The sequence below is a fragment of the Scyliorhinus torazame genome, chromosome 16 (assembly GCF_047496885.1).
Source record: "Scyliorhinus torazame isolate Kashiwa2021f chromosome 16, sScyTor2.1, whole genome shotgun sequence".
NCBI classification, from domain to species: domain Eukaryota; kingdom Metazoa; phylum Chordata; class Chondrichthyes; order Carcharhiniformes; family Scyliorhinidae; genus Scyliorhinus; species Scyliorhinus torazame.
This window is the reverse complement of record NC_092722.1, coordinates 129,876,717-129,903,028: the sequence shown is the minus strand read 5'-3', so window position 1 is coordinate 129,903,028 and position 26,312 is coordinate 129,876,717. Positions and strand designations below refer to the sequence as shown.

The window sequence follows — 26,312 nt, the reverse complement described above, 5'->3', positions numbered from 1 at the left end:
TGTGTCTCCATCTCGGAGTCAGAGTCTGCTGCCTCCGTCATGTCAGCGTCTCTGTCCCCATTCGGTCCCGTCATGACCTGCGCAGGTTTTGAGTGAGGCACCAGTGGAAGATTTGGAGGACTACCTTCCCTTGTTTCTGGTCTTTGCCGCTGTTGAACTGAGCTCCGGGGGCGGGGAATCTTTTGCGGGGATGATCTTCTGGACCGGACGTGGTCTACATGTTTTCGCTGGAGACGACCCTGGGCTTGCACTTGGTACGATATAGGGCCCGTTTGGCGAAAGATTACCCCAGGAACCCATTGGGCACCACCAGCAAAATTCCGCACGAATACTGGGTCACCGGGCACAAACTGCCGAATCGGACGATGCCGAGACAATCCCGGTCCCTGCCGTTCTTGTGTGCGGCGTACTTTTGCGCCAATGTCCGGGAAGACCATACTAAGGCGGGTGCGAAGTCTCCGGCCCATTAGGAGTTCTGCGGGAGCTACCCCAGTCGCTGTGTGGGGGGTGGTCCTGTACGTAAACAAAAACCGAGCCAGTCTCGTGTCCATTGATCCGGAAGACTGCTTCTTTAGGCCTCTTTTGAATGTTTGCACTGCACGCTCTGCCAACCCATTTGAAGCCGGGTGGTAAGAGGCAGTGCGGATATGGCGGATGCCGTTCATCTTTGTAAACCTAGCAAACTCCTCACTCGTGAATGGAGTGCCATTATCCGTGACCAGCACCTCGGGGAGGCCATGCGTGCTAAATGATAAACGCATTTTTTCAATTGTTGCGCAGGCCCTGCATCTTATGCACCTCCAGCCATTTGGACTGGGCGTCAATTAGTAGAAGGAACATGGATCCCTGAAAAGGGCCTGCGAAATCTGCATGTAAGCGTGCCCAAGGCCGCCCTGGCCATTCCCAGTGATGTAGGGGCGCGGCCGGCGGAAGCTTCTGATGCTCCTGGCAAATGGAGCAGTTTTGGGCCACCTTCTCAATGTCGGTGTCGAGGCCTGGCCACCAGACATAACTCCGGGCCAACATTTTCATCTTGGTCACGCCCGGATGCCCATTGTGCAAGTCTGATAATATCAGCTCCTGGCCTTTTTCCGGGACAACCACACGCGTCCCCCACAAGAGGATGCCGTCTTCCACGCTGAACTCTGACAGCTTGGAGGAAAATGCCCGTAACTCGCCTGGGAGCTGTCTATGCTGCCCACCATACAGGACTATGTGCCGAACCTTTGACAGGACTGGCTCCGTCTGGGTCCACTCACGGATCTGTGATGCCGTGACAGGCAAGGTGTCCATAAAATTTAGGGTTGCGACCACCTCACCGGTCGTGGGGGTCGACATGGGGCCGGTCGATAAAGGCAATCGGCTCAGTGCGTCGGCATTTGCTATCTGCGTACCTGGTTTGTGCTCCAGAGAATACTCATATGCAGCAAGCAACAAAGCCCAGCGCTGGATCCGTGCAGAAGCAATGGGCGGTATCGGCTTATCCTCTCTGAAGAGTCCCAGCAGGGGCTTATGATCAGTCACGATAGTGAAATGGCGGCCGTACACATACTGGTGGAAGCGTTTCACCGCGAAAACCACTGCCAGGCCCTCCTTCTCGATCTGCCCGTACTTCTTCTCCGCTGCAGTCAATGTGCGGGAGGCGAAAGCTATCGGTCGCTCGGCCCCGTTCTCCATCTTGTGGGACAGGACAGCCCCAATACCATACGGGGATGCATCACATGTGACGAGCAAAGGCTTTCCCGGATCATAGTGGGTTAGTAACCCAGACGACGACAATTGTTGCTTTACCCGCCGGAAAGCGGTTTCTTGCGGCTGACCCCAAACCCAGGTGTGATTTTTCTTTAGCAGCAGGTGTAAGGGGGCCAGCGTAGTTGCCAGATTGGGGAGGAACTTCCCGTAATAGTTTACGAGACCGAGAAAAGAACGAAGATGCGAAGTGTCAGTCGGGGTGGGGGCATGTTGAATTGCACGCACCTTCTCTGCGACGGGGTGCAGACCCTCGCGGTCCACCCGATAACCTAGGTAGACTACTTCTTTTGCCTGAAATACGCACTTTGTGACGTAAACGGACTCCAGCCTCCGAAAGGCGTTTAAGAACAGCCTCCAGATTTTCCAAATGCTCTTGCTCCGACGTCCCTGTAATCAACACGTCATCTAGGTAGACAGCCACACGTGGTAAACCTCTCAAAATGCCCTCCATAACACGTTGAAAAATTGCGCAGGCAGAGGATACTCCAAAGGGCAACCGTGTATATTCATACAGGCCCCGGTGTGTGTTAATTGTTACATATAGTCGGGAGGCAGGGTCCAGCTCCAACTGCAGGTAGGCGTGACTCATATCTAATTTTGTGAATGAGAGTCCGCCTGCAAGTTTCGCGTAGAGATCCTCTATGCGAGGCATTGGGTATCGGTCGAGTCGGGAAACTGTATTCACTGTAAGTTTATAGTCGCCACACAAGCGAACTGTGGCATCTGGCTTCATTACTGGCACAATTGGTGCTGCCCAGTCAGCAAAACGGACAGGCCTGATAATACCCAAACTCTCCAAACGAGTGAGCTCCCCTTCTACCTTCTCGAGCAAAGCGTAAGGCACTGGGCGCGCCCGGAAATAGCGCGGTGTGGCTCCTGGTTCAACTTGGATACGGGCTACGGCCCCTTTTATTTTCCCCAGACCAGGCTGGAATACCTCTGGGTATCGTCCTAGCACCTCAGTCAACCCTCCAGAAACTGTTTGGAGGATGTGCTGCCATTGCAACCGCAAATGGCGCAACCAGTCCCGACCCAACAGGCTGGGCCCATGGCCACGCACTACGATAAGTGGGAAACGCCCCTCCTGGCGTCCATAGACAACAGGGGTCATTGTAGTTCCTGCAATGTCCAGTGGTTCCCCCGTGTAGGTGGCCAACCTGGCCTGTGAGTCAGTTAGTGTAAGGGTCTGTATACCCTGCTTGATGCGGTCGAATGTCCTCTGGGCGATCACGGAGACCGCTGCGCCAGTATCCAACTCCATCTCCAGCGGGTGGCCATTGACCCGTACTGTCACCTTAATGGGGGTCACACGGGGAGCTGCCACACAATGCAGCTGCAGGCAGTCGTCCTCCGTCTCCACGTCCTCAGGAGTGGTCGCCGCAGGTTCATCCACATGGAAGGTACGGCCTCTGGGCTGGTCCCAGTTACGGCCCCTGGGCTGGTCCCAGTTTCGGTCGGAACGACGGCGCCTCTGGCGTCCCCAGGACCGCCGTCCGCGACGGGGTCGGCGCCTACAAGTCTGACACGGACATGGCTCCTCATCCATTGGCTCTGGAGAAGGCTCCCTTCGGGGAGGAATGTCCGATGGCCACTGGCGTCGGTCTGGTCGTTGCCTCGCCCAAGGTACCGCAGGAGTGCGGGGGGACGTTTTTGGGCGGAAAGGGTTTCGCCCCAAGGCATGTACTTCCATTCCCTGTAGCTCCTGTACTCCTCGCTCTGCGCTCTCTCGGGACAAGACTATTTGTATTGCCTGTTGAAAAGTCAATGTTGGCTCCGCTAACAACTTTCTCTGGGTGGCTGCATTGTTAATACCGCAAACCAAACGGTCGCGTAACATTTCTGACAAGGTCTCACCATAGTCACAGTATTCCGCAATCCCGCGTAGCCTGGATAAAAAATCGGCAAGGGATTCTCCAGGGGTCCTCTCAGCGGTATTAAACCGGTAACGCTGGACTATCGTGGACGGGGTTGGGTTAAAGTGTTGCCCCACTATATTCACAAGTTCGTCAAACGTTTTGGTGTCCGGCGCAGCTGGGTACGTAAGGCTCCTAATCACCCCAAACGTATGCGGTCCGCAGGCGGTGAGCAATATGACCACCTGGCGCTCGTTTTCAGTGATATTGTTTGCCCGGAAATAGTAACGCATCCGTTGCGTGTACTGGTTCCAGCTTTCCAGCGCAGCATCAAAAACATCCAAACGTCCGTACAGAGGCATGGTGTAATAGAAAACAACTTCCAACCTGTATCCAACAAAAATCCAGGGAGGTGGCTTCAGCAGTGTAGACAGCTATTCACTTTTACCTTCGTCGCCAGTTTTGTAAGGGCCCCGAAGAATCCAGCACGAGTTTTAAGCATACAAAATAATAAAGTTTATTTACTATAACAACATATACATAGCAGTAACTTCCCTTGCTACCTTCTCCTTCCTCCTGGTTCCTGGACTGGCCAGCTTATTTATTGTAGGAGTTTCTCCGCCCCCCTCATTGGGGAAGTTCATACTCCCATAGGATTGTGGGATAATCATTAGTCCCCAGCCAATCGTCAGTAGGCAGGTTATAACATCTCCCTAGCTGCGTTCCGAAGCTGATGCGCCAGCATCCGGTTTGCCTTTTCCCCATACTCGCAAATCGCCCCCTGGGCCTTCCTCCACTGCACCTCCGCCTTCCTGGTGGTCACCAGGTCGAATTCGGCCTGGAGGCTGCGCCTCTTCCTCAACAATCCTTCCGCAGGCTCTTCCGCATACCTCCTGTCTACCCTCACCATCTCCCCCACCAGCCTCTCCTTCTCCCTCCGCGCCTTGTGGGCCCTAATGGAGATCAGCTCTCCCCTCACCACCGCCTTCAGTGCCTCCCGTACCATCCCCACTCGGACCTCCCCGTTGTCGTTGGTCTCCAAGTACCTCTCTATACTTCCTCGGACCCGCTCACTCACCTCCTCGTCCGCCAACAGCCCCACCTCCAAGCGCCACAGCGGGCGCTGGTCCCTCTCCTCCACCATCTCCAAGTCCACCCAATGCGGGGCTTGGTCCGAAATGGCTATTGCCAAATACTCGGTATCCTCTACTCTCGCTATCAGCGCCCTACTCAAAATGAAAAAGTCGATTCGAGAATAAGCTTATGGACATCTGAGAAGAATGAACATTCTCTAGCCCCCGGCCTTGCAAATCTCCAAGGGTCCACCCCTCCCATTTGGTCCATAAATCCCCTCAACACTCTAGCCGCCGCCGGCTTCCTACCCGTCCTAGATCTGGAGCGATCCAGTGCCGGATCCAACACTTGTGTTAAAGTCTCCCCCCATTATAAGGCCCCCCACTTCCAAGTCTGGGATTCGATGCCAACATACGCCGCATAAAACCCGCATCGTCCCAGTTCGGAGCATTCACATTGACCAGTACCACCCTCTCTCCCTGCAACTTACCACTTACCATTATGTACCTACCGCCATTATCTGCCACAATGCTCAACGCCTCAAATGACACCTTCTTTCCCACTAAGTTCGCCACCCCTCAATTTTTGGCATCTAGCCCCGAGTGAAACACCTGACCTACCCATCCTTTCCTCAGTCTTACCTGGTCTGCCACCTTCAGGTGTGTCTCCTGGAGCATAACCACATCCGCTTGAGCCCCTTCAGGTGCGAACACACGGGCCCGCTTAACCGGTCCATTCAGTCCTCTTGCGTTCCAGATTATCATCCGGATCATCTCTCTTCCCCCCCCCCCCCCCCTCCCCCGGCGACTAGCCATGACCCCTCCTCGGCCAGCCACGCGCCCGCACCCCACACCCGGCCTGTTCTCCACAGCGGCATACCCGCGTCTCGACCCCCCCCCCCCCCCCCCCCCCCCCCCCACTCGTTCCAGCTCCTCCTTGACCTTAGCAGCAACTCCATCCCCCCCCCCCACCCGGCTAGGACCCATCCTAGCTGGTTTACTCCCCCCATTGCACTTCCCAAGTCAGCTGACTCCTGCTGACCCTGGCCACTCCCGCCTCCCCTTCGACTCCTCCCATTGTACGGCACACCCTCCTCTCCCGCTCCCCATCCACAGGCTCTCCCCCTCCCCCCTCCGTTCTAAGCGCGGGAAACAATCCTCGCTTCCCCACCCCCCCCCGGCAGTCTTCGCCATGGAAAAAAAGCCTGCACTCTCCACCTACCAGGCCCCGCCACCAACCAAAACAGTGCCCAACCCGCCCCATCCACCCTCCCCAACCCGAAAGAGAAAAACAGAGAAAGAAACCCAAAGCAATGCAAAGGACCCCCCCCCCCCCCTCTGAACCAAAAATAGGCATAACATATCCACCGCAGTCCCCAATCGCCTATCCCGACCCTCAGTCTGTGTCCAGCTTCTCGGCCTGAACAAAGGCCGACGCCTCCTCCGGAGACTCAAAATAATGGTGCCAGTCCTTCTAGGTAACCCACATAGAAGATAGAACATAGAACATAGAACAATACAGCGCAGTACAGGCCCTTCGGCCCACGATGTTGCACCGAAACAAAAGCCATCTAACCTACACTATGCCATTATCATCCATATGTTTATCCAATAAACTTTTAAATGCCCTCAATGTTGGCGAGTTCACTACTGTAGCAGGTAGGGCATTCCACAGTCGCGCCGGCTGCAACATGCCAAACTTCACCCCCTTCCTGTGTAGCACCGCCTTCGCTCGATTGTACCAGGCCCTCCTCTTCGCCACCTCCTCACTCCAGTCCTGATATATCCAAACCTCCGCATTCTCCCACCTGCTGCTCCTCTCCTTGGCACACCTGAGCACACACTCCCGACCGACGAACCGATGGAACCGCACCAGCACCGCCCGCGGAGGCGCGTTAGCCTTGGGCCTCCTCGCCAACAATCTATGGGCCCCTGGAAGGACCCCGCTCCCATCAGCGAGTTCAACATGGTGACCACATAGGCCCCCACGTCTGGCCCCTCCGGGAGGCCCAGAATCCGCAGATTCTTCGGCCTCGACCGATTCTCCATCTCCTCGAACCGCTCCTGCCATTTCTTGTGGAGTGCCTCATGCGCTTCCTCCTTTACCGCCAGGCCTAAGATCTCGTCCTCATTGTCAGAGATCTTTTGCCGAGCCTCTCGGATCGCCACGCCCTGGGCCGTCTGTGTCTCCAGCAGCTTATCAATAGAAGCCTTCATCGGCTCTAGCAGGTCCGTTTTAATCTCTCTGAGGCAGCGCTGGATACCCTCCTGTTGCTCCTCCGCCCACTGCCTCCACGCTGACTGGTCTCCACCCGCCGCCATTTTGTCCTTCTTCCCTCCCTTCTGGTCCACCACCACCTTTTTTGTCGCCACGCTCCTAGTTGAAGCCATATACTGATGGGGAGCTATTATTAATTCCTTCCCACACTGGGAAACGTCGAGTGCCCTTGGGGGGCCCTGAAAAGAGCCCAAAAGTCCGTTTTTGCGGGAGCCGCCGAATATGCGACTTAGCTCCGCATAGCCGCAACCGGAAGTCTCGAGAGGGAATCCTTTTGGCAGTGTTCGCTTCACCAATCTGCCCCAAACTGTCTGTGGAAACTCCTGAATAAGGTCTGAGAGTCCGTTCCAGACGGGAGCTGCCGAATGCGTGACATACTACTCTATGGCTGCCACCGGAAGCCTCATCCCCTCTTCTTCAGAGGCCTTGGTGAGATCTTTTCACAGTTCCCTCTGCTGCTAGAAATAAAGGCCCTCAGGTCAGCTTGCAGCTTTAAGCTTGCCCTTCCCCCGCCTGCATGCTGGAAGAGGCCCTGTTTATCTTGCAGTTGCAGCCAAATCTTTTACTGTTTCTGCCGGGTCTGGTAACCAAGAGACATACCATTCCTGGGGGACACTGTCGGGGGAATGTTGCAGCCTTCTTCCCACACCGGAAAATGTCAAATCAATGCCGTGGGGGGCCCTGTAAAGAGCCCAAAAGTCCGTTCCAAGCGGGATCTACCGAATATGCGACCTAGCTCTGCGTAGCCGCACCCGGAAGTCGGCTATTAGTTCTGAGAGACATTCAAACCTAACTCTTTATTCGTTCCGATAGTTGGCAGGAATAATTTAAAAAAGAATAGAAAAGAAATCCGTGCACGTAAGTAAAGTGATACAAATATTTACCATTAATTTCTAACTAAATCAAGAAATCAAATGTTAAACAAAGTGTTGCAGATAAGGGAAACACCTGCACTAGATTTAAACATTTATTTAAAAATTTGTCATTGTTTTGCAGACTTGACATGCTGGGACCAAAAGGCCAAAGAGGTTTGGTTTGCATGCGAGGGATCCTTGGTGCTTCTGCCATGATGCTGATCTTCTATGCAATTCAACAGATGCCTATGGCCGATGCCACTGTTATTCTGATTAGTAACCCGGTCTTCGTTAGTATATTTGCATGGATTTTTCTGAAGGAAAAATGCAATTGGTGGGATCCCATCTTCACTCTGTTTACTTTAACTGGGGTAGTCCTTATTGCCAGACCGCGGTTTATCTTTGGCTCTGTCGATTCTGGATCTGAATTTGACTACATGGGTCGTGTCAGGGGCACCCTCGCTGCTTTCGCAGGTGCAATATGTGCAGCACTGACTCTAATTGTGATCCGGAAAATGGGCAAGTCTGTCAGTTATCTCATTTCCATTTGGTACTACTCGATGACTGGAATGATTATGTCTGCTATTGCGGTCTCAATCATTCAGGAGTGGCGCCTGCCCAACTGTGGGATGGATCGAGTGTTTCTAATTCTGATCGGTGTTTTCGGAATGCTAAGTCAGATCTTTCTCACAAAAGCTTTGCAGATTGAGAAAGCTGGGCCCGTGGCTCTTATGAAGACCACAGAAGTGCTGTTGGCCTTTCTATTGCAGTATTTGTTCCTCAATTATATCCCTACCTGGTGGAGTTTGGGAGGAGCATTTTGCGTGACAATTAGCACCACTGGAGTTGCTATTCGGAAATGGTATAGCACTACCAGTAAGACCAAGGAAACCATTGGGAAGCCTAGAAACACAACTGAAATTTGAATGTAGTTGCTGGGGAATGCTTAAAAAAACTAGTTAAAAAGCAAAGGGATGGCTACCCATCTGCTTTCTGAATACCCTGAGTATTCATACCCTTAACTAAGATTTTCTCAGGACGATGTAGTAATAAGGGCAATTATTTAAATTGTGGATCTTGAAAAATAATTTTTAAAGAATCAAAATGTAATATTTTGTAATTTGTTATACATGTCCTTGACTGTCCTAGACCTATCTGGATGTTGGTCCTGGCTCTGGTAGCAATGCCACCTCTGAGTCAGAGGGTCATGGGATGATGCATCCTTCCAGAGATTTGAGTGCATAATGCAGACTGACATTGCAGTACAGCCTCAGGCATGCTGCTTGTTGGAGGTGCCTCCTTGTGGATGAGATGATAAAGCGCGGCCCTGTCATCCCTCTTGATGTGGCTGTAAAAGATCCCACGGCACTTCTCAAAAGGAGAGCAGGCAAGGTTTCTAGTTATTGCAGTCAATGTTTATCCCTCGATGACAACAGATTATCTGTTAATTTATCACATTGCTGTTTCTGAGAACTAACTGTAAATGGGTTGCTGCCAATGACGATTCAAAAGTTTATAACTGGTTCTGAAGCTTTTTTGGGATGTCCTGAGGTCATGAAAAACGCTGTAAATGCAAGTGCTTTCTTTCTTCGTATTCTGATGGAGTTCTTGAATAATAGACGTGATGTTCTGTAAAACAGACAGAATTACTTGGCCTTTGAAATGTTTCATAAAAGTAGATGTTTTTAAAACAAAATGCTAGTATTGCGTAAGTGAGAGGAGGAAATATGATTGCAGCTTTAAAGGAACTAGGTTAATTTTGTTTCCACAGTAGTGCCATTCTGCACACGTCCAACTGTTATCCACCAACATAAATTTACAGATTAAAAAAAACTAATGGTTAAAGGTGCTGAACGACATGTATTCTGCAGCACATTCCAAACTGTAGACACCACTGCTGAGTATGTAGTTGCTTTGTTCCATTTTCTCCCCGACACCACAATTTGAATCAATCCTGCCAATGAGAGCTAGTAATATCTGGAAGTGATGTTATCGTACAGATGTTTAACATGTTATACCAAATTACGCTCCACTATCTTCAATGGAACTGTTAATCCATTAATTCCTCTGTTAAAATAGCAGTGAGGGGAAATTGGTATGACTTTGCTAAGTAGTTGCGATGATAGCCTTTCCAGGCGTTGGTGTCTCTGTTTCTTCTGACACAGTCTGCTATAAATGTATTCATTTATAGGATAAAGAAGAAAATAGATCCCATGTTTAGCAGATGTGTGATGAATTTAAGGAGCCAGATTCTAGGATTCTGTAATTACCAAAGTTCGTATTCGTGCTATCAAATATCAAGCCATTTAACCTTTCATTGATACAGTTTCTGGGTTAAATATCAGTGGTTAGTTTGCGGTGGATTTTGATGAGTATACTTTTTGACTGTCTTTGCAGGTTTTATGAATGAATTTCTGCAATAGGTTTTTTGAAAAAAGCCATCGGTAATCTTGAATTCCACAAGAGAATTTCTCCAAATCAATTTTGCAGCTTACAAACATATGAACATATGAATTAGGAGTAAGAGTAGCCATTTGGCCCCTCTAGCCTGCTTTATTGTTCAATGAGATGATGGCTGATCTGGTTGTGGCCTCTAGTCCACATTCGCAACTGCTCCCAATAATCTTTGACTTGCTTATTATTCAAGAATATAACTACCTCTGCCTTAAAAATATTTATTGACACTACCTCCACCACTCTCTGGAGAAGAGTTCCAACGACTCATGACCCTCTGAGAAAAGATTTCTTCCCCCTTCCCTTTTTATTTTGTTTCTTTGATCTTTATTTTATGTTCCGTTTCTCCATTCATGCCCGATATACCATTGATCTTTTCACTGCTGTTGTTTAACCACCAGTTTTTACTGTTTCCTGCTTGCCAGGTTGCCTTTCCCATGACATTTCTGCAAAGCTTATTTCAGGTGGCTTCAAACATTACCCTCCTCCAATTTATGCCTCTTGTGCATCCCCAGTTTTCATCGCTCCACCTTTGGCAGCCTTGTTGTCAGTTATCGAGCCCTAAGGACTGAACTTCCTTCCAAAACCTTTCTGCCTCTCTACATATATCTGCACTTTTTAAGCCATTCTTTAAAATCTGTCTGTTTCTCAAACTTTTGGTCACGTGCTCTAATAACTCATTGCGTGGTTTGGTGTCAGGTTCTGTCTGATAATGCTCATATGAAACGCCTTCATATTTCTGTTAAATACACCATATAAATGCATGTTTTGTGCTCTTGTCTAGCTCTCATGTCTGATCTGCACACTGGTGTCCTTCGAGAAGGAACATGGGGACTTGGCGGACACTCTGGAATATTGTCTATTGACACAGACAGTCCTGCGATTTAAATTATGAGTTTATTTCCGCTTGATTAGATTTTGTGGTTAATAATGAGGGGCATTGCCTCTGTCTGAGGGGCTACCAATATAGTTGCCTTTCTATTATTGACTCTCTGGCAACACAGCATTGATCTTGGTTGGTTCATTTAAAAGTTGCAACTGAAGTCCCTTTAAAATTACAATATGCAGTTGCATATCAGGTTTTGAAGCACCCATGAATGCATATGGGGAGTTATGGTGGTGGGGGCAAAAATGCCTTGCTGTAAACTTTTGAAACAAGTCAAGCAATATGTGCTATCCATAGCGGCCTTTAGAGACTCAATTTCATCAAATGCTGAATGTTAGTCAGGGATTTATTTTTGGTTAAGCACTGAGAATCTTCTATTTAGTCATACAGCTTCCAACAGGCACAGCAAATATATTGCCTACTATTTCCTCATAAGTCATTAGACAATTGAATTTAACCTAGTAATGGGTAAAGATTCTGCATCCATCAACTTACTTTATGGGAAAATCACAGAATGCAATTGCTTAGATTCTCTATTTCTGTGTTCTCCATTTGTGCCAGTAGCTGATGCAGTGGAAACTTCACCTCCTCCTGTTTCTATGGCCGGGAATATTAGGATTCCAGGATTTCTCTTGCCAACTGGAGAGTCAGTGGTGAACGTATCGGGGTGGATATTGGCTGCCTGCAATCATTTAATGTTCCAGCGAATATTTGTTGACTGGCGATGGGACTTCTGTCCTTAATCAGCAGGAAGTTCCGCCTCCAAGCTGCTGGCCAATCTGATTGTTCAGCAGGTCCCTAATCCCAGCTGTGCCGGAAGCTGTAGTTGACAGCACTGGGACTGCAAACGGTCCACAGAACGAGTCCTGGGAGAACCGAACCAGGTAAGTGCAACGTCTCAGCAGGTGGGTGGCTGAGGAGACCTGAGGAGGTGGCAGAGGGAGATGGGGAGGCCTGAGAAGGTGTGCAGAGGGGGTTGCGACTGAGAATCAGCAGGGCCAAGACATTATGGGGGCAGGAAGGGTGCCTAATGTTGAAAGGAGGTTGTTGATGGAAGCACCCTCCATTCTCCCACTTTGTCTTTTCCTGCCCGAGCCTAAACAAGGTGACTTCCCGTTTGTAAAAGGACATTGAGTACAAGAATAAGGAGGTCCAATTGAACTTTGTTTCAGACAGTTCAGCCTCATCTGGAGTACTGCATATAGTTCTGAGAATCATGCTCAAGGAAGGATATGAAGGATTGGAGAGAATGCAGAGGTGATTCACAGGAAGGATTCCAGAAATAACCAACTGTATGAGAATAGTTTGGAGAGGTTAGGACAGTTTTCCTTGGATAAAAGAAGACTGAGAGGAGACTTGATAGAGGTAGTCAAGATCCTGAGAGGCAAAGGCAGAGTAAATAGTGAGAAACTGTTCCCTCTCGAGAGACCATCAAGAACGAGAGAGCACACATTCAAAATAATTGGCAAAAAGGAGCAAAAGTAATGTGAACAAAAGTCCTTTTCACCCAGAGTTGTTTGGAGTTTGGAACAAACTTGCTGAGGGGATGGAGGATGCATATTCGATAGCGGTATTCAAAAGGGAATTAGATTTCTATCTGAAAAGTAATCTCCAAGGTTTTGGGGATAAGGCAAAGGTGTGGGACTGGGTAAAATGCTCTTTCAGCAAGCCAGTGCAGGGATGATGGGCCGAATGGCTTCTTTCTGTACTGCAAAAGATTTTGTGATTGATATTGAGTCAACATGCACAAAAGAAATATTTGCTTTTTAAAAGGCACAAGTATTTGGTAAGCATTGCTGCCTCACAGTGCCAGGGACCTGGGTTCAACTCCTGCCTTGGGTCACTGTCTATGTGGAGTTGTCCACATGTATGTTCTCTCCATGTCTGCGGACATTCCAAAGATGTGCAGGTTAGGTGGATTGACCATGCTAAATTGCCGCTTCGTGTTCAAAAGGTTAGGTAGGGTTATTGACTTTCAGGCATAGGGTGGGTCATGGGCCTAGGTAAGATGTTCTTTGAGAGGGTCGGTGCAGACTCGATGGGCCGAATGGCCGCCTTCTGCACTGTAGTGATTCTATTCTATTCTATTTAGAAACTAATTGTTTTGCAAGGATATTGCTCCTGGACCTATTTTTGAACTCTTTATCACTGCAGCTAAGCAATACTTGGTAAGTTGCTCTAAGAAGTGAGCCCATTCTCTTCTCTCAAATTTTTCTCCCTTTTATAAGTTAATTATGACAGAAGCAATTATCTTTTGTTGTTGTTTCACTCCTTGATGGCTTTTGCAACTTGTTTTGCTATGAAATGTGGATTTCCCCCCCCCACTTCCGGTTGCGGCGATGCCCAGCTAAGTCGCACGTTTCGGCGGCTCCAGCTCAAACGGACCTTCGGGCTCTTTTAAGAGCCCCAACGGGGAATTTTTTCAAGACTAAACCCGGTGTGGGGTGAGTTAACAGGGAGTCGTCGTCCCCCCCCAACGAAAGAGAAAAATATCGGCGGCGGCGGCTACATCGCGAAGAATCCTCGAGGATAGGGACAGGAGGAAAAAAGGAGCAAGATGGCGGCGGAGAAAGCCCAGGCGACATGGGGGCCCGACCAAGACGAATTTTTAAGACGGTGTGTGGAGCTATTTAAGAAGGAGGTGCTGACCCCGATGCTACAGGCAATTGAGGGGCTTAAGGAGGCACAAAGGACCCAGGAGACGGAGCTCCACGTGGTGGAGCAGAAGGTGACGGATAATGAAGACTAGATCCTGGGCCTGGCGGTCAAAACGCAGACGCACGAGGCGCTCCACAAAAAGTGCATTGAAAGGATTGAGGCCCTAGAAAATAGAGCACGAAGAAAGAACCTTCGGATCCTGGGTCTCCCCGAGGGAGTGGAAGGAGCGGACTGCGGGGCTTACGTGAGCACGATGCTAAGCTCGCTGATGGGAGCTGAGGCCCCTTCGGGCCCCTTGGAAGTGGAAGGGGCTCATCGGGTCCCTGCGAGGAGACCAAAGGCGGGAGAACCACCTAGGGCGACAATCGTGCGATTTCATCGCTTCAATGATAGAGAAGTGGTTCTGAGATGGGCCAAAAAGGTACGAAGTAGTAGATGGGAGAATGCGGTGGTACGGGTGTACCAGGATTGGAGTGCGGAGGTGGCGAGAAGGAGGGCGAGTTTTAATCGAGCCAAGGAGGTGCTACACAAGAAGAAGGTGAAGTTCGGGATGCTGCAGCCGGCGCGACTATGGGTCACGTACCAGGAGAGACATCACTACTTCGAAACGGCGGAAGAAACATGGACCTTTATTAAAAACGAGAAACTGGATCGGAACTGAGGGACTGATCTTAGAGGGGAAATGACACTGTTGATGTATATAGGGATGTAAATTGGGAAGGGGGGGGACACCAAGAAATGTGGACGCCGGTGGGGGGAAAGAAGAGACATAGGCGGGGGGTGAGGATGGGGATGAGGGAGTGGGGCGGTAGAGGGAGCTGCGCCACCAGGGGCGGGACAACTTTAGAGAATACGGGGCCTACTGTCCTTGTTCCCGCGCCAGAAAGGTGATGGCGGGAAGATAGGCGCAAGGTAGATGGTAGTTCCCCACACGGGGGGGGTCAAGGAGTGAGCAGGAGAAGCCGGGGTCAGTTGAAGTCAGTTGACTTTCGGAAGTAATATGGGGGGAGCAATCACGCTAGATTGGGATCTAGCGGGGGTGGGGAGGATAACTGGGTTGCTGCTGCAGAAATCAAAGAGGAACTGGTTAAAGAAAGGGTGGTCGGGGCTGGAATGCGCCACCTGGGGAACGGGTGGGAGCGCGGAACCGGGACGTGGGACTGGCCTAGAGAGGGTGAAGGCTAGTCGACACGGGAAGGGGGCAGGTAGCCCCCCAGTGCAGCTGATCACGTGGAACGTGAGAGGCCTAAATGGACCGATTAAAAGGGCCCGAGTGTTTGCGCACTTGAAAGGACTGAGGGCAGACGTGGCTATGCTTCAGGAGACTCACCTGAAGGTGGCGGACCAAGTTAGGTTAAGGAAAGGATGGGTGGGACAGGTGTTCCATTCAGGGCTGGATGCAAAGAATAGAGGGGTGGCCATACTGGTGGGGAAACGGGTATCATTCGAAGCCAGGAGCATTGTAGCAGATAGTGGAGGCAGATATGTGATGGTGAGTGGCAGACTGGAGGGAACGGAGGTAGTGTTGGTTAACGTATATGCCCCGAATTGGGATGATGCGGGATTCATGAAACGGATGCTGGGACGTATCCCGGACCTGGAGGTAGGAAACTTGATAATGGGGGGAGACTTCAACACCGTGTTGGACCCAGGGTTAGATAGATCTAGATCAAGGACCGGAAGAAGGCCGGCAGCGGCCAAGGTGCTTAAGGGGTTTATGGACCAAATGGGGGGGAGTGGATCCATGGCGATTTGTTAGACCGAAGGCCAAGGAGTTATTCTCCCATGTTCACAAGGTGTACTCCCGGATAGATTTCTTTGTTTTGGGAAGGTCGCTGATCTCGAGGGTGGAAGAAACTGAGTATTCAGCCATAGCTGTCTCAGATCATGCCCCACATTGGGCGGACCTGGAACTAGGAGAGGAGAGGGAGCAGCGTGCACTCTGGCGATTAGATGTGGGATTGCTGGCGGATGAGGGAGTCTGTGGAAGGGTGCGGGGATGTATCAAGAGATACCTGGAGGCCAATGACGACGGGGAGGTCCGAGTGGGAGTAGTATGGGAAGCACTAAAGGCGGTGGTCAGAGGAGAGCTGATCTCCATCAGGGCCCACAAAGGGAAAATAGAGACCAAGGAAAGGGAAAGATTACTGGGGGAGATTTTAAGGGTGGATGAAGAATACGCGGAGGCCCCGGAGGAAGGACTATACAGGGAGAGACGACGACTCCAGACGGAGTTCGAGCTTCTGACCACTAGGAGGGCGGAGGCGCAGTGGAGGAAGGCACAGGGGATGAGATATGAATATGGGGAAAAGGCTAGTTGCCTGTTGGCCCATCAGCTGCAAAAGAGGACCGCGGCGAGGGAGATGGGGGGAATTAGAGATGAAAAGGGTGCGGAGAGCAGGGAAGATAAACGAGGTGTTTAAGACCTTTTACGAAAGACTTTATAGGTCCCAACCCCCGGAGGGAAAAGAGGAGATGCGGCAGTTTTTGGACCAATTAAGGTTCCCGAGGGTGGAGGAGCAGGAGGTGGAAGGCCTGGGGGCACCAATTGGGGTGGCTGAGGTTACCAAAGGGCTGGGGAACATGCAGGCAGGGAAGGCCCCGGGACCAGATGGGTTCCCGGTGGAATTTTATAGAAAATATGTGGACTTGCTGGCCCCGCTGTTGGTGAGGACTTTTAACGAGGCCAGGGAAGGGGGGACCCTACCCCCGACAATGTCGGAGGCGATGATATCGCTAATTTTGAAGCGGGATAAAGATCCGCTGCAGGTCGGGTCCTATAGGCCTATTTCACTGCTAAATGTGGACGCCAAATTGCTAGCAAAGGTGCTGGCAATGAGGATAGAGGATTGTGTCCCGGGGGTGGTGCACGAAGACCAGACAGAATTCGTAAAGGGGAGACAACTAAATGTCAACGTGCGACGGCTATTAGGGGTGATAATGATGCCCCCAGCAGAGGGGGAGGCAGAGATAGTGGCGGCAATGGGTGCAGAGAAGGCATTTGATAGGGTGGAGTGGGCGTATCTATGGGAGGTGCTGAGGAGGTTCGGGGACGGGTTTGTTAGCTGGGTCAAACTCCTCTATGGGGCCCCAACGGCAAGTGTGGTCACGGGTCGGCAAAGATCGGAGTATCTCCGACTATACAGGGGAACAAGACAGGGATGCCCGCTATCTCCATTACTGTTCGCATTGGCAATTGAACCACTGGCCATGGCGCTGAGAGACTCCAGAAAATGGAGAGGGGTGATTAGAGGGGGAGAGGAACACCGAGTGTCACTCTACGCGGATGACCTACTGCTATATGTAGCGGACCCAGTGGGGGGGGGATGACAGAGGTCATGCAGATATTGAGGGAGTTCGGAGATTTCTCGGGATATAGGTTTAACATGGGAAAGAGTGAACTTTTTGTGATACACCCTGGGGACCAGAGTAGAGGGATAGATGGCCTACCTTTAAGGAGATTGGAAAGAAACTTTCAATACCTGGGGATTCAGATAGCCAGGAGCTGGGGAACCTTGCACAGACTTAATCTGACACGACTGGTGGAACAAATGGAAGAGGACTTCAAGAGGTGGGACATGCAGCCACTGTCACTGGCGGGCAGAGTGCAGGCAATTAAGATGATGGTCCTCCCGAGGTTCCTATTTGTGTTCCAATGTCTCCCTATACTGATCACTAAGGCCTTTTTAAAAAAAATAGACAGGAGCATCGCGAGCTTCGTGTGGGCAGGGAAGGTTCCGAGGGTAAGGAGGGGGTTCTTACAACGTAGTAGAGACAGAGGGGGACTGGCGCTGCCGAGTTTTGGCGACTACTACTGGGCCGCCAATGTGGCGATGATCCGTAAATGGATGATAGAGGGAGAGGGAGCGGCGTGGAAAAGATTAGAGAGGAAGTCCTGTAAAGGGACGAGTCTAGAGGCGCTGGTGAGGGCACCACTACCGTTCTCACCAAAAAAATTTACCACAAACCCAGTGGTGGCGGCAACATTAAATATCTGGGGGCAATGGAGGCGACAGAGAGGTGTGCTGGGAGCCTTGGTGGGGTCCCCAATTAGGAACAACCATAGGTTTGCCCCAGGGAGGATGGATGGAGGATTCCAGAGCTGGCACCAGTTGGGAATTAGGAGAGTGGGAGATTTATTTATAGACGGGACGTTTGCGAGCTTGGGAGTGCTGGAGGAAAAGTATAAGCTGCCCCGGGGAAATTTCTTTAGGTGTATGCAGGTGAGGGCGTTCACAAGACAACAGGTGAGGGAATTTCCGTTGCTCCCGACACAGGGGATCCAGGATAGAATGCTTTCGGGGGTGTGGGTCGGGGAGGGCAAGGTGTCAGAGATATACCGAGAGATGAGAGAAGAGGGGGAGGAGCTGGTGGGCGAACTGAAAGAAAAATGGGAAGAAGAGCTCGGGGAGGAGATTGAGGAGGGTTTGTGGGCTGATGCCCTAAGCAGGGTAAATTCCTCTTCCTCGTGTGCCAGGCTTAGCCTGATCCAATTTAAGGTGCTGCATAGAGCACACACAACGGGAGCAAGGTTGAGCAGGTTCTTCGGAGTGGAGGACAAGTGTGGGAGGTGCGGCGGAAGCCCGGCAAAACACACGCATATGTTTTGGTTGTGCCCGGCATTGGAGGGGAGTGACGGGAGTGATCTTGAAGGTGGTGAAGGTCCGGGTCAAACCAGGCTGGGGGTTAGCTTTATTTGGAGTTGCGGATGAGCCGGGAGTGCAGGAGGCGAAAGAGGCCGATGTCGTGGCCTTTGCGTCCCTAGTAGCCCGGTGTAGGATTTTACTCGTGGAAGGAAGCGAAACCCCCCGGACTGGAGGCCTGGATAAACGATATGGCGGGGTTCATAAAACTGGAGCAGATTAAGTTTGCGCTGAGGATCGGCTCAAGGGTTCACCAGACGATGGCAACCGTTCCTCGACTACCTAGCGGAACGTTATAGGGAAGATAGATGACCAGCAGCAGCAACCCAGGGGAGGGGTGGAGGGTTGGGGAGGGGGGGGGGAAGGTGAGGGGGAGGAGGGGGGGAGAGGAAGTTTCATTTTATGTTATTTGGTTAGTTTACTGTGTTAGTTACTCATTATTAGATTGTAGTTATCATGTTACTTGTACTTTTAACTTTTTTTTGTTTGATGTGTAAGGGGGAAAAATTGTGAGTGGAAAACTTTAATGAAATATTTTTTTTAAAAAAAAGAAATGTTGATTTTTTTCTCCCCTTGTTGCCAGCTTGCAGTTTTTCTCAAGAAGACATTTTGAATTAAATTACTGATTCAATTACTTGGACAGGAAATTCAGGCTGGGTCTAATAAGTGACCGGCCTGCATGGATCATAGATTATCATAGAATTTACAGTGCAGAAGGAGGCCATTCGGCCCATCGAGACTGCACCGGCTCTTGGAAAGAGCACCCTACCCAAGGTCCACACCTCCACCCTATCCCCATAACCCAGTAACCCCACCCTACACTAAGGGCAATTTTGGACACTATGGGCAATTTATCATGGCCAATCCACCTAACCTGCACATCTTTGGACTGTGGGAGGAAACCGGAGCACCCGGAGGAAACCCACGCACACACGGGGAGGATGTGCAGACTCCACACAGACAGTGACCCAAGCCGGAATCGAACCTGGGACCCTGGAGCTGTGAAGCATTTGTGCTATCCACAATGCTACCGTGCTGCCCTTGCTGCTCCTGATTTAATGCTGCCCGTGCTGCTCCTGATTTAATTTGCGTTAGCAAAGACCAAACGGAAAGTGATGTCAGTCACATTGCTCTCAGGGGTCACAAACAGAAGATACCCACTAATAAATGTACCGCTGAATTCGGAAAATAATCCAGAGATTGGTTAGAATGTGGGACATGTCACAAGAGCTCATTGAGGTAGAAGCATTGAAAGGGAAGCTGATAAACAAACGAGGGAGAAAGGAATGGAAGGTTATGCTGATAGGATTTGATGATTCAAGTGGGAGGAGGCTCATGTGAGCTTAAACACCAGGACCAATTAGGCCTATTTCTGTGGTTAAAATGCAATGTAATATCTGCAATCATATTGCCAGACAACCTTAGAAAGGTACAAAAATGTATTCATGCCAACACATCTAAATTTAGCACATTCAGATGGATGCAAAGGCTGAGGAAGGAATGGATGTGAATGGAAAATGAGGGGGTGAGTGAAGCTCATCGGAGAAGGATGTTTAGTGAAAGACCAGGAAGACACCATGCCAGAGACATGGGGCGTCATTCTCCGACCACCCCCCCGCCCCCCGGTCGGAGAATGGCCGTTGGCCGCTGTGAATCCCGCCCCCACCCCCTCCGAAGTCTCTGATACCGGAGATTGGGCGGGGGCGGGAATCGGGCCGTGCCGGTTGGCGGGACCCCCCGCTCAATTCTCCGGCCCGGATGGGCCGAAGTCCCGCCCAGAAATTGCCTGTCCCGCCGGCGTAAATCAAAGCTGGTATTTACCGGCGGGACCAGGCGGCGTGGGCGGGCTCCGGGGTTCTTGGGGGGGCGCGGGGCGATCTGACCCCGGGGGGGTGCCCCCACGGTGGCCTGGCCCGCGATCGGGGCCCACCGATCCGCGGTCGGGCCTGTGCAGTGGGGCACTCTTTCCCTTCCGCCTCCACCATGGCGGAGGCGGAAGAGACTCTTCCCACTGCGCATGCGCGGGAAACTCGGCCGCTGACGCTCCCGCGCATGCGCCGCATTTCCGCGCCAGCTGGCGGGGCAATAAATGCCATTTCGGCCAGCTGGTGGGGCGGAAATCCCTCCGACGCCGGCCTAGCCCCTCCATGTTGGGGCTCGGCCCCCAAAGATGCGGAGCATTCCGCACCTTTGGGCCGGCGCGATGCCCGTCTGATTGGCGCCGTTTTTGGCGCCAGTCGGCGGACATCGCGCCGTTGGGGGAGAATTTCGCCCAGGATTGGGAAACTGAGCAGAGAACAACATGGCTGTGTGTATGTGTGTGTGTGTGTGGGGTAGATATGATTAGTCTGTGCTGACCATTTGACAGGAAGCATCGGGGTAATCATACAAATTACAGGAAGCTCTTTAGCATCACAAATTCACTGCATTTTCCCAATATTACAAATTCCTGGATACAAAGCTTTTCCTATTACTGTCCGAACTTCGACAATTGATAGGATTAGGTGAAGTCGAGTGGGAGGGGGGGAGCTGGCTTATGTGAAACATAAAGTCCAACATGTACCTATTAGACCAAATTACTATTTCTGTGCTCTATCTAAACTCAATATAATTAAAGTTGTTTGAAGGTATTTCCCGCCGTTTTAAATATATTCAAATATTTTTGAGGAAAATGTGACTTATTTTCACTTAAACTTTTGTTGGGAGATTCTATATTTGAATGAAACATTGCAATATGAGAAACTTTTAATTATTGGGCATAAATGCCTGTAATAAAACGTTTGTATTTTTCTCAATAAAAATGAAACATGAATATTGAAGACATTAGTATGGTTTTTTTAAGAAAATGTTTTATTGAGGCATTAATAATTTTAGCATTTTAAATAACTATGAAATCCAACACACACACAAACGCCACAATAACATACCCACCTCTCCCCAGCCCTAAACACTAAATGCCCATACATTAGATTCCCTGCCCTTATTCGGCGCTTCGGAAACTCCGCATGCCTCCTGTCCACCTGTAGAATTTCGCCTACCAATCTATCCAACTCCGCCCGCTCAGCCGTCTCCTTATGGGCCCGAATTGAGATGAATTCCCCCCCCCCCCTAATAACAGCCTTCAATGCCTCCCAAACCACTCCCTTCGAAACCTCCCCAGTGTCATTAATCCTAATATATCCCCAAATGACCTCCATCACCTGCTCACACGTCTCCTCCTCCTCAAGCAGCCCCACATCTAACCTCCACTGTGGACACTGGGCCTTTCCTTTGCTGACCTGCAAGTCCACCCAGTGCAGGGTGTGGTCTGACACCATTATTTCTGAATATTCAGCATCTACCACCTCAGCCAGCAGCGTCTTATCCATAACAAAAGAGTCTATCCGGGAATTCACCTTATGCACATCAGAGTAGAACAAAACCTCTTTACTCGGCGTCCCAAATATCCACAGATCGACCCCCACATGCTCTCCATGAAGCCCCGGAGCTCCTTCGCCATAGCTGATATCTTCCAAGACCTAGAACTCGACCGATCCAATCTTGGATCTAGGACCGTTTTAAAATCTCCCCCCATGATCAGTCGATGTGAATCCGGGTCCGAGATCCTCCCCAGTACCCATCGAACAAACTCAACATCACCCCAGTTCGGGGCATATATATATTTACCAATACCACGACCATTCCCTCCAACTTCCTGCTAACCATAACATATCTACCCCCGGATCCGTTTCTGTATTCACCACCTCCAATACCACCCACTTATTAACCAAGATTGCCACCCCCTTGTTTTAAAGTCTAGCACAGAGTGGAACACCTGTCCTACTCATCCCTTCCTTAACGTAATCTGATCCCCCACCTTAAAATACGTCTCCTGAACATGGCCATGTCCACCTTCAGTTGCCTCAAGTGCACAAACACACGGGCCCTTTTGACTGGCCCATTCAGCCCCCAACATTCCAAGTCACCAGCCTGGTCGGGGGGCACTCCGCCCCCCCCCCCCCCCCCCCCCCCCCTACCAAACAATCATAACCTCTCCTAGGCCAGTCTTCAGCTCATGTCGCACACCTACCCTGACCTGCCCTCGGGGCAGGCACCGTCATCGACTCTCCTCCATTTTAAAAGCCCCCTCCCCGTCAGCAGTGAAATTCCCAGCCCTCCCCCACATCGATCTCCAGCTCACCCCCCACCTTGCTTCCGTGAACTAGTCCACCCAGCTAGCCTGACAGCCCCCACCCATGGCGCCTGGCATCCTACTCCCCACTGATTTCCTCCCCCCCCACCCCCCGCTCCCGCAAACAGTCAAAACAAAGGCAAGAAGTAAAAACAAACATCCAATGTCTGAACACAGAGACCCACCCCTCGTCCCTTAACAAACAACTAACCCAGCCTAACCCCAAACAGAACCGAAAAACGGACAAAGAAACAAACTAAACCCAAACAGCAAAAGCCCAAAGTTTCTCACAGTACAATACATGCACTTTAGTTCTCCTCAATCAGAGTTCATGATCCTCCTTCTCCTGCCAGTCCATTCTCCTTCATGGAGTCTGCTACCTCCTCCGCCGAGCCAAAGTACAGCTCCCGGCCCCAGTAGGTCACCCATAGACGAACCGGGTACAGTAGACCAAACGTAACGCCCTTCTTGTACAGGGCCGACTTGACCTTCTTAAAGCTCACCCGCCTCTTTGTGAGCTCTGCCCCCAGTTACTGGTACACCCGAATCTCAACACCTTCCCAGGTACATTGCCTTGTCTGCCTGACCCACTTCATGATATGTTCCTGATTCAGGAAACGGTGTAATCGTACCACCATCGCCCTCGGCGACTCCTGGGGCTTGCACATTAGTGCCATGTGGGCCCAATCCACCTCCAACAGCCGATCAAACAGTGCTTCCCCAAGCAGTTTCTCCAGCATCTTTCCAACATAAGCACCCACATACGTACCTTCGATTCACTCCTGCAAGCCCACAATCCGAATGTCCTGCCTACGAGATCAGTTCTCCAGGTCCTTCACTTTCTCAGCAGTCCCTTCTGCTCATCCTGCATCAGTCCCAACTCTAATGCCAACGAGGTGGACTGTTCCTCGTGCTCCTGCGCCAACTCCTCCAACCTCTGGATCGCCTGACCCTGGGCTGCCAGTCTCTTCTCCACACGGTCCACAACCGCCTTGATCGAGTCCACCACCCGGGCCAGGTCCTCCATACTTTCCTTCTGCTGTTGGGTGAACTTCTCATTTAAGAAGTTCACCAACTGAGCCAGCAGGGCCAAACCCTGCCCGTCTGCCATCTCCGGGTGCGTTGACCGTTACTCACTCCCCACCGCCACCTGGCTCGTTCTTTTCCGAGTACTTCTGGACCGCAGCTCCATAAACCAGGGATCACTCTCTTCTGCTCTCACTTCTCTACCTTTTTCCTCCAAAATTCCTGCTCCAAACTGGTGTAAAGGCCACAAAAAGACCACCATGAGCAAGAGCCGCCAAGTATGCGACCACTCACTCCATGGTCGCCACCGGAAGTGACATTATTATGGTTGACTGGACTGCTTTTGTTATGCTATCACATGGCTGGAATGTTATTTCTGATGTTCTGCAATATAACATTTTGTGGCTCTTGTACCACTTGTATTCTGCTCCGGCGTCTGAGTCACTTCCTCTGTTTCAGCTTTGTGACTCTCCAGCAGCAGCTAATTTGTGGCCTGAAGAATTATGGCTGCTTAACGAAGTTTGGACTATCCTTTGGAGAAACTGGCCTGGATTCTGTAGAGTTTCTGCTTTCTATCTCATTCCTTTTCAGAACATTGGACTCAGGAGCCATGGACACTTAGAACAGGAGTAAACCATTGAGCTACCTCCACCATTCTATTCAATCATGGGCGATCATCCATTTCAATGTCTTTTCCCCACATCTCCATATCCCTTCATGTCATTGGCACTTAAATATCTGTTTATCTCTACTTTAAACATACCTGATGACTAAGCTTCCACAGTGCAATGAGGGAGGGAATTCCAAAGATCCCGGGAACAAATCTGGTGAACCTTTGCATTTCCTCTTTGGCATTAATATCCTTCCTAAGGTAAGGGGAGCAAAAAATGAAGTAAGACTTTGCTACTTAGACAGACCTTCTTGCAATAAAGCCTAACAAACTATTAGTCTTCCTAATTACTTGCTACATTTGCATTTTATCCTTCAGTGATTTACTGGTGAGGATATCCAGGTAGATCCCTTTTGTTATGGACCAGGGTTTATCAACTCCAAAATGTATTATGGAGTCCACCTGACCTATAACCTTTTATTGAATTTGGCTAGGTTGAGCAGAAGAGCCTCCCTTTAAGGTGTTATTCAATGGACTTCTTAGGCGCTTGTAATTTTAAAAAAAAAAGCTTTATTCTAAGAATTGAGTTAACGTTTGTATAAACACGCAGCAAGAATTTTTATCAACTACAAACGTAAAGACTCCAAACATCAATAGTAATCTATGTATAACCCTTAATGAATTCTCCCTTAACTGTTTCAATTCAATAACAAAATCCAAGTAAAACCAGAAACCCCTTTTCAAAGGTGTGGCCCAGCACATAGCATACTCACTGGTATAAGACTTGTTATTGATACTCTGTTCCCCTTTCCAAACAGCAGGTTTCAATTCCTTCCAGAAAGCAATTATCTCTCAAGTTATCAAGCAGTCTGGAAACAGCTTTTAAAATAAAGATAGAGAAAAACACTTCTTTCAACCTGTGCAGTTCATACCAGTCCAAACTCAAAGCGAGAAGTAAAACTCAGAGCCACAGCCTAGTTCCACCCATACAATGTCATCACAGAAGCCAGATGATAAGACAAAAACCTTTCTTAAAGGGACACTCTCATGACACTACCCCTAAGAAAAAAATAAACCATCAACTTCAAAGATGGCTTCATTTTTCACCATTTCACTTGCCCATTAATAACAACTGACAATAAACATACATTAAAAAAAAAAGGCAAACATTGATAATAATTTAGTCCATTTCAGTTCTTTGTCTTCCTGCAACTGGAATCCCTCTTGATTTGACAGTCAGTCTTTTTGGATCAGAAGGTCTCTGCACGATCCATCCATTTCTCTACGGCATCTGCATCTTTCTTTAAGGTCAGGTACTTTCGTTCAATCCGATCACAAAGCCTCTTGTAATTCCCCAACACGAGCAGTGGTTAACACAGCCTTCAAGCCGTCAAATGCCTGTTGACACTCTGCCGTCCTCTTCAGCAAGTCCGTCAGTGGAGCAATCACACTGCTAAAGTTTGGCACAAATTTATGGTTAAAACCATTCACAGGTTATTGGAAACTCCCCAATAACTTTTGTTTTCACATCCCATGGGATCATTTGTTGTCCATGTCCAATTGTATGGCAGAGGAATGTGACTTGGGCTTTTCCAAACTCACTTTTGGCTAGGATTACCAGCAAACCCGCCTCCTGAAGTTAATCGAATACCTCATCAGATGCTTAAAATGTTCTTTCCATGTCTGACTAAAAATCACCAGATCGTCAACGTATACCGCACAATTGGGTAATCTTGAAATGATTTTGTTAGTTAACCGCTGAAATGTGGCTGTGGTGTTTTTCGTGCCAAGTGTAATAACTTTGAATTGGTATATACAATTTGGAGTCACAAAAGCTGAAATCTCCTTTGCCCTTTTGGATAAAGGTACCTGCCAGTAATGTTTAAATAAATCCAGTTTGGAGATAAAAACTGATTGTCCCACCTTCTCAATGCAATCCTCCAAGCGTGGGATAGGATAAGAGTCCGTTCTTGTAACTGCACTAACCATTCTAGAGTCCACATACGTTGGGTATCGTCTGGTTACGGTACCATCACTATGTGTGAGCTCCATTG

General features: G+C 49.9%; 1 protein-coding gene across 1 annotated transcript; it reads left to right on the top strand.

Annotated features, from left to right (window-relative positions):
* The first annotated feature begins 6,242 nt into the window (after positions 1-6,242).
* LOC140393067 (solute carrier family 35 member G1-like) lies at positions 6,243-14,545 on the top strand. The gene has a single exon (XM_072479052.1). The coding sequence runs from the start codon at positions 7,960-7,962 to the stop codon at positions 8,734-8,736; it is 777 nt and encodes a 258-aa protein (XP_072335153.1). The 5' UTR covers positions 6,243-7,959; the 3' UTR covers positions 8,737-14,545.
* The last annotated feature ends 11,767 nt before the right edge of the window (positions 14,546-26,312 follow it).

Coding starts and splice junctions, on each gene's coding strand:
- LOC140393067 (XM_072479052.1), top strand. CDS start 7,960: ATGCTGGGACCAAAAGGCCAAAGAGGTTTGGTTTGCATGCGAGGGATC.